Source organism: Ostrinia nubilalis, chromosome 18 (genome assembly GCF_963855985.1).
Source record: "Ostrinia nubilalis chromosome 18, ilOstNubi1.1, whole genome shotgun sequence".
Lineage (NCBI taxonomy): Eukaryota > Metazoa > Arthropoda > Insecta > Lepidoptera > Crambidae > Ostrinia > Ostrinia nubilalis.
In genome coordinates, this window is record NC_087105.1 from 10458581 (window position 1) to 10471221 (window position 12641).

At 32.9% G+C, this 12641-nt stretch overlaps 2 protein-coding genes and 1 non-coding gene across 5 annotated transcripts in view; 2 read left to right on the forward strand and 1 right to left on the reverse strand.

Moving 5' to 3' along the window:
- LOC135080747 (protein doublesex) overlaps positions 1-7505 on the forward strand; it is a 263103-nt gene extending 255598 nt beyond the window's left edge. For all 3 annotated transcript variants that reach the window (XM_063975467.1, XM_063975466.1, XM_063975464.1), the window contains one exon: positions 1634-7505. The gene's annotated coding sequence lies outside the window, so the exon portion shown is untranslated. The remainder of the gene's footprint in view (positions 1-1633) is intronic.
- A 3242-nt stretch (positions 7506-10747) lies between these two features.
- LOC135080419 (protein UXT homolog) lies at positions 10748-11320 on the forward strand. Its single transcript, XM_063975055.1, has one exon. It carries the CDS (start codon positions 10776-10778, stop codon positions 11232-11234), a length of 459 nt encoding a protein of 152 aa, XP_063831125.1. The 5' UTR covers positions 10748-10775; the 3' UTR covers positions 11235-11320.
- Positions 11321-12385: 1065 nt separating this feature from the next.
- LOC135080918 (U2 spliceosomal RNA) lies at positions 12386-12578 on the reverse strand. The gene has a single exon (XR_010259087.1). It is a non-coding gene; the product is annotated as a U2 spliceosomal RNA (small nuclear RNA).
- Positions 12579-12641: the final 63 nt, after the last annotated feature.

Consider the following 12641-nt stretch of genomic DNA (forward strand, 5'->3'; position numbering starts at 1 on the left):
TTTTAAAAATATTTTAAATGATAAATAAATGTGTTATGTGTTTAATCAATAAACTGTTTCATTTTAGCAAAACCTAAATTATTTAATAAAAAAAAGTGTAAATGTATTCAATTTTATTAAGAACTTAACTAAACATAAACCTCTTATTTAAGCTGAATTGAATACTATTAACAAATACCCAGATATTATATCTTATAAATCAGTTTCATATTCGTAATAAAAGTCTAAAGGTTTAGATATGATTTTATGTTTTTTTACACATTTACAGTTAAACGGATAGTTATATGGATGAAATTTCATAAAATATAGTCTAAAACAACGCATAGGCTACTTTAACAACATATTATATTTAGCTGACTCAATTACGTTAGAACGGCTGAACGTATATGAACTTGATATAGAGATGGAATGGAATAACATGTTATAGGCTACTTTCTATCTTGGAAATAATATGTTATACATATGAAACTTATTATTTTTTTTTTACTTTAATCGTGTCAGAATACCTGAACACATAAAAATGAAATTTCACTAGCTCTCGCTTCGCTAGAGTTGCGTGCCATAGTAGAAGCTCTCCTACTTATCGTAGATGAATTCTTTAGCAAGTGATCAAGTCTCATAATGAATGCAAGCTCGTCAAACTCATGATTCAAGTATACATTAAAGAGATTTTAATTTTCTGATCTAGTCTGATCATAAAATATATGCTGTTGTAGTCTGATCATAAAATAAGTAAATGTTGTTGAAAAGATGAAGATTAGGGTATCTGGATCCTGAATGGTTGGATCCAGATACCCTAATCTTCATCTACTTCCATCGCCCTTTGGGTGACCTTGAGCCTTCTTATGAAGCCTATAGTAAGCGACCACGTCTCAGATCCGTATACCATCACTGGCAACACACATTGGTCGAATACTTTTTTACAAATTACCAAATGACACCAAAAGCACAAAATCATTTCTATCGTTAAAAATAAAGGTTAAACTTTATTTCATGAACCAATCCTCGGAGTTAAATTACATCTGTTAAAATGATAATTTAATAATACTAATAATGGTTGAAGCAAATAAAATAAAAATAATAAAAAATGTGACTTAAGTACCATAACATTATCATAGAAACTAGAATACGATACGTAAGTCTGTCGCCATAACAACAATGTTAACAGCATTGTTGTGTTCCGGCAGTTAGAGGTAAGATAGCCAGTTCCTCCGTGGTTGAGGATTCCGGGTGAAGCTCGCTTCCACCTTCGGCCTGATCGTCACTTACCATCAGGTGAGATACAGGCCAAGGGCTTCCTCGTTGTGGATAAAAAAAAAAAAAAAAATACCCGTAATACCCGAGGACCCGTTTACGAATAATAAAATAAAAATAAATAAATAAAATCTTTATTTAATCAATAACTACTGTTTTCTTAGTGTAACATTTAATATTTGAGTGACTGCTGTTGTACGCGTCTGCTTCGTGCAAAAATATTAAAATGTAAACCATTAAAATTGTAAAAACTATAAAAAATCTATAGTTTTAAGGTTAATTTTGTATTTCTCTTGTTAGTGAATGTAATTCTTTTAGCGAAATTAATGTCTTAAACCATTCATTAATTCGTTCTAATTCCAAACCTTGTGTTTTTCAGACGGCGCCCGAGTCATCAGAGCCTCCGTCGGCCTCGGCGAGCGGTAGCAGTTCGTAAGCGGGTCCATAAGGCCCTTACTATTCCCCGCAGTGTGATAGACACAGTGCTATGTGCTAACGCTACATTGGAAATTACACCACCATACCCCAAATGGGACAAAACGGAAAATCGTGTGAGACAGTGCATTTTTAGTTTTGTTCAGCCCACAGAAAAAGCCGTTCAATTTTGTTGCGTTATTAAATAATTACCATATTTTAAATAGATATCTTTAGTTTTGTAATTTTCATAGCTACTTTTTCTATGAGATAGGGAATATCCATAGAACTTGTTAATTTATTTTACAAAGGAGGAAATTCAGAAATCTGGATTTGAGATAACTTTTAAGAATCTTTTTTAGTGTTTTTTGTGTTACAATGTTATGTTATCAATGATGTAATGATGGTGATGTTCATTTCAAATATGGAGAAGATTGTTTGTGTTTCTAAAAGGACTTAAGTGAAGCAAATGTTTTACTATGTGTGTCTTACATATACCTACCTACATATAATTTACTTTCTTTGAATAATTGTAGGCGAAAAATTCATCAATGAAAAAACAAAACAAGAAAATAATACCAATATTAAAGCTGGGTTGTACCGTCTTACTCTAACAAACATCAGAAATCTACCAAACTCTATACAGAAAGAACCGGTTATCGTTAAAGTTACGGTTATAAGTAGCTACCTACGAGGACTACAACTCAGCCTAAACCCTTTTCAAAATCTAATCTTTAATTACTGCCGAGCCTAAGCTTACCGCGTTCTTAAAATGATTTCCAAAGCTTGCTATCAAAATAATGAACACTTGTTTTTTTTATTTTATTTTTATTACCCCTCTTGGTCGCAGATTAGGCCAGTAGAATTAGATTTTAATTGGAAATAATTAAATATAAATAAATAAACAAATATCCTTGGACATTTCACACTGCGCCTCTAGTCCCAAACTAAGCAAAGCTTGTACTATGGGTACTAGACGATGGGATAAACAATTATTCCTACAATAGATTTTGTTGCTTTAATGACTTCATTGGTTGAAATGCCCATTAAGACTCTCCTAGGTTTTCAACTTCGACGGGGTTGGGATTAAGTGGCGGGGCCCCCCGAAATGGGCGTTTTTTCGGGTTTCCGAATCGAAAAGTGGTATTCATAACGGTTGAAGAAGGGCACTTAATCCTGAGCATTTCAAGAGAATGCAATACGTCCATTAACATAACTCAATACTTTCCAAACAAATAAATCAGCGGTAAATTCTAGGTACTCAATAATGACTTACAGCAACGCTACTTTGTAAGCGCTCTGTAATTTTCGCATTGGGATCGTCGCGCTTTTGAGATTTTCGTTTTGGTAAAAACCAAAAATAGCCGAATAATAATGTATAGTAGCGAGCATCGATCGGCTGACGCAGGGCTGGCTGTGATAGTAGCTTTGATTTTCTTAGTCCGTAAACATCTTTCCTAAAATTGTATTTAGCCAAAACAATCTTTTCAATTTTAATAATAATTCATATTTTTGACACCACAAGAGCCTACTACATATAAGGCTTGCAAAAAAAACTTTTTGTAGTTATAAATAAAAAAGTATTTTATTAATTTAATGATTTGATACTTTATTGAACATCGCTAAATCAATATCCAAGCATTTTAATTTGCGGTCCGATTAAAAAATATTGATATTGATTTATACAGTATAGTGATGTCCCTATTCGCACAAAATTTCGCCCGGGGACATCGCACGTTTCGCCGCGCGCCGCAACAAAGTAGTACTTCTTTAGCGATTGGGTTTTCGCTAACGCTACCGATCGTTCCGCGATACATTATCCGTCACGATTTAAAATAATTTCTGGTATACGTAATTTTGTACCTAATTAGTTTTGGGCCTGTTATTTTTCTTAATAATTCTTATCAGGCTTTGTAAATATTTTCAGTAACAATTTGGTGTTGTTTTCATTGTAAGTATCAGATTGATTATAATACCTTACGTTTTGTATAATAATTATAATTTCCGATCCTTTTTCTACTAACTTCTTCTTTTTCTATTTTACACCGCACCCTTTAACAAGAAGTAAATTAAACCTTTCATTGATATCGTATTAGGTACTTTGTCTACAGTAGGTAGGTATATGAGACAATATTTTTTTCTTTATTCAGAGAACCATTGTTTATTTAAAACTGAAATGTTCTAACCAAACTGGAAAAAAAATCTTACGGAGACTACAAATCCCAACTGGAACCAAAGGAATTCCAACACAAGAGTGTCCAACACCATGGAGACCTTATTGAAGCTCGATTCAATTCAATAGTCGGCATATTGTTATTTTTGCTATTAATTTCTTAATTAAGTATTTGCTTGATTATGCTCTCATACCCTCAATATTCTGCTCAATACCTGCGCAACTACTACTAGCGCAACGGATTATGTTTAGGTACGAGCAAAAATAAATTCACTGTAACCCTAACCAGCCTCCAATAATGTTCCTTTTAAGGAACATAATAAATAATAATTATATTTTTAATACACTCAAAAGGCATTTAAAAACTGAAACGTAGACTTTGCAATAATCAGATCATCTGCACCTTATATTGTGCGTCAGAATTTGGGCGCGGGCGATCCGCGCGCTGAACGAAAGTGAATTATAACGTTATTTCTCGGACATTGTTGAAATACCTGCTATCGGTATGATCGGCAAATTAGCACTTCATTTTAGACTCGAGCACCGGTTTCTGGGCCCAGGCTGGGGCCTGCAGGCGCCCAGAGATTGCCTGGGCTTATTTAATTTTATTTTATGCAACCATGTATTTGAATTGACTGACAAAAATACAAGAGGGGCAGATCAATCAGAATTCAAGTCGTAAATTACTAACAAATCCATTGAAGTAGAGTTATTTTAAGTCGTGGTACAGATTTACAACTAAAGCAAATAATAGTTGTGGATAATAATAATGTGGTTTTCAGTTTCATTAAGACATTTAGTGTCCTTGTAATGTACATGATTGTTCTAAAATTAATGAAATCCAGCTCAGTGTGTGCGTCTATTTCAATCAATATCAATTTTATTATGAACTACCTAGTACTAGAAACCGGACTTGGCTAACGCAATTTTACTCCTTGTTTCGTTATTGCTCCTTAGTAAAAGTTGTCGTGTATTATAAATTCATAATCTGAACTATATCAATGACAGCTCTATTTAACTTGAATTACTACCCCCCGGCATGTTTAACATCTATGTACTTATTTATATTCATCAACATATCAATATATTCCATTACCTACTGGATTAATGCCTCTTCCTTCCAATGCTCTTCATCGAGTCTCATCCTCAGCTATTTCTGTCACAAACCATTATCTGAAGCTTTGTTATATCGTATTCTTTAAAACTTCATATGCAGTGGCTTTACATACCTATTGGCGACTATATTATTAACTTTGTGACCTAGTCTTAAGGCCGTAAAGTAACCAGCAAAACAAATTTGGGTTAACATCGCCAAAACATGCATTTTCAAATTTCCGTGCCCAACTGAAATGTTGAACAAACCTACATGGTTAATGTATCCATAATGATTAGGTGTTTGGAAAACATTAAACATGCTGCTGGCTTCCAGGTTAACTGCCACGTTATCTAACGCTATCTGCAGTATACGTTAACTATTATATGAACCGTTAGAATGGGGTGGGCACTTAGTACCGCGGGCGGGGCCAGCCGACTCGCCCCCACTTCTCTTGCTAAACTACATCTATTACCCGTTTATAACCTATGTAATATGTACTGGACGTAAATACAATCCACTATGTACGTACTGGTTAGTGTTGAAGTTTGTTTGCCAAAATATTTCGGATGCTTTAGATGACGAAGATTTTAAAATGAATTTATTTAGGATCTGAACACAACCATGTTGTTCAATAATATCCGACTCGAAGGACTGATAGAAAGGAAGATCTATTGGACCCAGAGCTATTACTATGACTGCTTGTTGACTCGTTAGTTTCGCTATTTGGCTATGTCCCCTCTCTCTTAAAGTTTCATAAAATGTAGCATCATGCCTACCAATTTTGGGCGCAACTTTACCTATTCATAAATTTTAATTATGTAGTATATTTTGTAAGAATTAGTAAAACATTTCTTCCAGTAAATCATTAAATTCTTGTATAAAAAAATGTGATACCACTCGGTTGAATTAAGGCCGTCGCACATTTATCAACCCGGTAAGGGATCGCAACCGTATCAACTCGAGGCGGTCAGTATTCTTTGTATGAAACTCCATACTTCAACGCACACTTATCCGCTCCGCAAGTAAACCACTCGCCTCGCGATAGACAGCGCGCGAAAGGCGATGACAGCTCACAAAAGGCGATACGGTGTTGATCCCTTTCCGAGTTGATATGTCTGCTATGACCTTATACTGAAGAAATCTACGTACTCTTTTTATAATTTTTAATTAAAATCGACTCTTTAATGAATGGGAAAACCTCACCTTTCAATCACTTCAACTTTATCAAAATTCATACAACAAACCAAAACTCGAACTTTAATTCAACCGTGTGTATTATTTGAAAACTAACTCCATCCTTTTATCACATCCTTTGGAAGTCCATTTTTTCAATTTCACTTGTTAAATGTGCATAAATTGATAATGTTACATGTTTGAACATTTAAATTGCTTTATCTAGGATAATGTAAATTGAACATCATTCCATCCATGAAATGTATTGGATCCGATTCTGAAATAAAATAAGTGTAATTAGACGTATTTGATTGATTTTATTCTACTGGCTGATTTGAATTTTGTCAAATGGATGTTAGGCTGTGGACACACAAAGCTTTATTGAATTTCAAAAAGGGAATTATCTGTACGTGGTTACGTTGCGCTATACGAGTATGTAGAGTTCATTTTGTGAGGAACTGTACTGAGGAGTTAAACTCAATTAATAATGCATGCTAAGAAAGACACATTAGTTCATTGAATTTTGATCCAATCAGTTGGTCTTAACGAATGATTATATGACAATGAGGGGTTACCGTATTTGCCCTCCACAGTTGGCACCACTGTCATGGACACTAGCTAGTGACCTTACTCATCAGTAGCCACAGATAATGAGCTACTAGTGCAATAGTGTAGCGCCAACTGTTCAGCACAAATAATCATTGTCTCAGAGCAGACCACGGTTTTCGTGTGTCCACAGCCTTAGAATGATATTTTTAAACGGTTTGCAAGAAAAATAAAATTGATAATTTTAGTTGGTACGAATGAGGCGAGCTAGTCATTAAAAACATTAATTTTGGACATTTTAATCTTACAAGGCCAGTGACAAAATGACAAAGTCATTTTTAAAATAAAATTTAACTTACGAGTAGCTTGGATTTGTATTTAATATTCTTATTACTTACTCAATTCGTCCTCGAACCGTCTTGTTAACATTTTTTGAAACCAGCGTAGGTAATTTAATGTGTATCGTTTAAAATTAAGAAGCATACCCTGTACATAATCCTATGTGACTAATTAAGCATCACTCGTTAGCGTAACATGTACATTGTTTAATATAAAGCAACGACATTACTTAGGTATATCATTTTAAAACGCAAGTTGTAGATCCACAACACATATTTAATTAAACTATGTCATTAATGTAATTTTTCGATAAATGTGTAAATATTTTGTAAATACCTGCTGTAGTAAAATAATTGAATTCAAAGGTTTTATAATATTATTCTTTGATAATACGATGCATCGTAAGTAGTGTGGTTTTGATTTATTTTTTTGTTAAAAGTAGCTTTCTTTAAAATCTTTATTCTATGATAAAATAATATCACGGTTGATGAATCTCATTGCTTGTATTTTCAAGAATTACCTGTATGTAAAAAAATAATGAAAATCACACTAAGCAAGTATTGATACGTCCTTGTAAGTACGATACAACAAGATCCTTTTCCAAAACGCGTAGGTTTTTATCTACAACATTTTTATTACAAAATAGAAGATACCATTTTCTTTATTAGCGAATTAAGAACTGAATTTTTATCACCTACTTTAGTGTTAGATGTAAATTGTGAATGGATCCTAATAATTTAAGATCTTGTAATTAGAACTAAGTTAATTCGTTTAACGTATTACTTATTTATGGTTACATTATAATGATATTTAGTGTGTAATCTTTTGAAATCTTCATTTCCGCCCATCGATACGACATCACAATTTTGTGATACTTAAATTAAATAAGAAGTGCAATTTAATGTCCAGGGCAAAAATAATGTGGTACCTTGCCTGGGTCTACGTCGGGGAGACAGTGCCTCGTGGATTTATAAGAAAACTAGTTTTTATTTTATTTTTATTTGATCCATTTCACTTTATTTTCGTAAGAGTTCATCACAAATCGGTCACATCACATTATTGTTAAATCATATTTTAATAACTTGTGTTGATCTGTGTCCACTGAAATAAATGTGTTTTTATAATTAAAGCAAATTTTAGAATCTATTTTTTAATCCTGTCTCCCCAATGTGTTGTGGCTCGATGTCCCGGTCCACGTAATGTAGATTTTTAATTTAATGTAGATTATTACGAAAAGGTGAAAAGATCTTCCCATTTTGCGGCTTTGGGTATTGTTTACGTGATTCAAAATAGATAAAAATATATAAAATAAAACGATAAAGTAACTGCACCAAAATTAGAAGGAATATTATTAAAAATAAAAGGCTATGATTTTCATCTTTCACACCTTTGTAGCCAATATCTACATTTTCTCAAACACAACTTTTGAGTTCAAGGGGCAATTTGATTTAAAGTATAAAAAAATAATATAATTTACATATTTAAAAGTACGTAAGTTTTGATTTCCCATAGTCTGGGGTAGGCACCATTGCAGGAATACCAGGATTTTAATAATGGAGGATTTTCAAGGGACTATGGGGCAATCAGGGAACAATCAGGAGACAGCGAGTCCGTTTTCACAAATGTTTATTCAAACTTTTATGAATCACGTAAAACAGTAAGTTCTCAAACGAAAAAGTCTTTCGTCCGTATTTTCAGGTGCAACTACATATTTACTTAAAATGTAAAATCAATATTAATATAGATTTCTCTTTTATACATTTAGGAGGCAGTACGGCACATTTCATTGAGAATAATAAATAGTGCTAATTTAGTAATTTTTATTATTCTGAACATTTTTATACTATTTTAAGCGACAGTCCATTACTTAGTGTACCTAACAAATTTAAATTAACATCAAACTAATTAGTCTACCTACTTAAAAGTCTTAGTGGTAAGATGAGAGAATGTAATTTTTGAAGGTGACTTAGGTACTTAGGTCTCTCAACGTGTTTTATATTCACAAAACTTTATTTGGTCTGGTCCTGCTTCAAGTAGTCTCATAACAAGTTTCAGGTCCTGAAAATGATGTTACGCTTTTATTTTCTTGATTTTAAAAATATTTTTACCTTTGTGCATTAAAAACCAGCACGATGTGATTCATTATCATTGAATATTTTAAAGTCTTTATTGGAGAAATGCGCCATTTTGTGGTAGGTTCAATTTTAAGTGCGGGAGACGTGAACGTGATTATCTCTTCTATAAAGGAAATAAAACATTTAAATAATTGCGTGGAGGAAGTCCTTACTTTTTTTTTAAATATTTTAATACCTATTACTCTACATTTTTATAAATTGGTAACTACCTAAAATTGATAAATTTATACAAAATAATTTTATGTTGAGGACCTGATTTTAGATTACCTACTTCTATAGCTACATTAAATGTAAATAAGGTATTTTTTTGTTCCTAATGTGTTTTAAATATTTTTTTATCATTCAGTCGACTGCGGCCCAGCCGTTAGCGTCACCTTTATAAATAAGAAAGTAATTTGAAGAACTGGTTGTAAGAGTAATAATATGTGCTGCAAAGTGATGTTTAAACTATTTCTTGTCAAATAAACGATTTCAGTGATCGTTGACGTATTGTTTTTATCACCTTCCTTCCCTTTCAAATAATATTTTACTTAAGAATTTTATATCTACTTACGAAAATTCATTTCATTTGATTTGGTACACACTTTTTATGTTAGGTACCCTTCCGTTTCCACTACTTAGGATGAGTTGCACCACCTAACTTTGACCGTAACTATAACGATAACCGGTGTATTTTTTATGGAGTTGGAAAGATTTTTGACGTTTGTCAAAGTTAAAGTAAGATGGTGCAACCCAGCCTTACTATTATACTTGACGTCAAAGCTGAAAACTTACATACGTAACATAAAAAAGTTTTCAGTACAAGGAAAGAATACAATTGGTGGCTGCTACTACTGCCATCTACAAAATTTGCAAAACTAGTGAACTTTTAGATAGTAGATTTGCTAATAGTTTAGACCACTAGATGGCGCTGACCATAGTACCTAGTTCTTAATATAAAAGATAGATAGCGCTGACCACAGTACCTAGTTTTTAATGTAAAAGATAGATGGCGCTGACCACAGTACCTAGTTCATGTTATAAAAGATAGATGGCACTTACCACCGTACCTAGTTCATACTATAAAAGATAGATGGCGCTATAAGGAAGCATTTACGAAGACAGTTCTAAGACAAAACGTAAATCACTTGGCTCAAACTTTAGATACTAGATGGCGTGAAATGAGATTCTTAAGATCACGTGCATTTACGAAAGTCGTATTAATAATGAACATTCTACCAGAAAAGTTTGTTTCTCTGGGTTTAGTGACATTTTAATAAAGAAAAAGAAAACTTGTTTCAAAACCGCATGGATTGCGCTTTTGGCCAGCAGTGACAGTGAGCAGTTCCTTCAGCCGGATATTCTAAATTCTGAATAGATGTTTTGACTATCTTCGTAAACTGGACCAAATGTCATTCTCATAAAAATAATTATTTTGGATGACTTGTTTTGGTATTAAAAATCGAGAAAAGTTTCATTATAAGCACGAATAATAAAGCTGTTGTTACTATGTTTGTTGTTTTACTAAGCAAACTTTTCGGAAATTTATAATGAGGCATTAGCAACAAGGTAACGTATTGTTTTTCTTTACATTTATAGGTTATGTATACCTATTTTCTTTTCAAAGCAGTTCAGTTCTAATTTTCTCTCTTTTCCAGAGAGTAAAATGGCTAAAGGTAACATTCAAGACAGGATATTAGAATACGAGAGATTCATAAACGATGTTTTGAAACAAGATTTGCGGGGAGTGGAATCACAACTTGTCGCAAATAACGCTGAAATCGCCGATCTTCTTCAACAAAAACATACATTGAAAGTGGTAGCAGACAAAAGTATGCATCCTAATGGATTCAAGACTCAAGTGAACTTAGGTTGTAACTTTTTTATGGAAGCTTCTGTGCCAGATACTTCAGAACTGCTTGTGAATATAGGATTGAATCATTACCTACAATTTAGCTTAGAAGAAGCAAATAAATATTTAGATGTAAGAATAAAGGCATTTGAGAAACAAGGGGAAACGATACAGAACAAAGCTGCGGAGATAAAGGCCCATATAAAATTAATGTTGTTCGGGATTGCTGAACTGCAGGATAAAGGCTTGAAGAAGAAGACCGATACAACTTAGGTTTAAGGTAAATATTGTTGTACATGCATCTGGAATGTTAAAAAGTTGATTAAAAATCAGAAAAATAAATGAATTGTCCAATGAAATGATATTTTATTATTATTAATGAATGTGTGAATTTTTCATTGTAGTTTTTTTTACTCTTTGTAACATTATGTTAACCTCTACAATAGAAAGTTCACATATTAATTAAATAGCAGTAGATTAGTATTGGGTTAAGGTGGTCTCAAGCAGTTAATTTCTTTATTTTCTTCTTTACCTGGGCATCTTCCAAAAATGTATTGAGTGACGAATGCCAGAAAATACTGGAAAAGATAATATTGCCTTATTCAAAAAGACAAACTCATTTTGATTGGCCATATTTTGATCTTGCATACTTTCTTGGATGGATCTTCCTATTTCTTATGGATTAAAATATCTGTCTCTGATACCACCTTGTGTACTGTAGTTAAGTAGATAGATTATTATTATCATTAGTTTGTTATCAACAAAGGTGGAGGTGATGTAGGTTTTTTATTAAATAAGAATTTGAGAACATTTTAAATATGCTTAAGTTCTGAACCATGATATTGTCACCTTAATTTAAGTGATATTATAACAATGAATTACTTTATGATTCAATTAATCATTAAAAACATTGATTTACAATTAGGTAGGTATATAAATAAAAAAAAAAAAAAAGCTTTTATTTCCACAAGTTTACAATTTTATAAATTAAGTTAGAAGCATTTGTCTTCACTCAATTATCACAAATTAATTTTGTCATTACCATGCTTTAAGGTACTTTTTAGTGCCTTTTCACGAACTCACAAGGAAAATTTTATTATGTTTCAGATTTTTAACATGCATTAGAAAATGTGTTACCTAATAAAAATTAATAAAACATTAAAAAGACTCCAAAGCTATTAATAATTTTGACAATGTAAGCTTTTGCTCACCACTTCGCCTGCGTGAAATTAAATCGTTGTTATTATGATGTATAAACAATAATACTGTACAGTTTCATCAAAATTCGTTCAGTAGTTTTTGCATGAATGACTAAAAAGAGAAGTTCTCAAGTGACCGAGGACTACGTATTGGTACAAGTATTACATTTAGTATTTTTAAGTTGGAACACTACGAGCTTCATGGCGTTCCAACGGGGATTAAGTTTTATGTGGGCCGATCCCGGCGGCACTGCAATGCCGGGCCGACCCGTGAGAGGAGTGGAGCGAGCCCCGAACATCCTCTCAAAGGACAAAAATCAGTTTAATATACTGGTCCCTCAGTGAGGGAACTTTCAGATATTAAGCTGAAAAGAACAGATACTACACTTTGATCTTAGCCAAAAGGCCGAGAAGCGATGTCGAAACTGGGCGACCCGAGGGAGGTCTTTATAGGAAAAAAAATCTGGACACCGCGGTACAG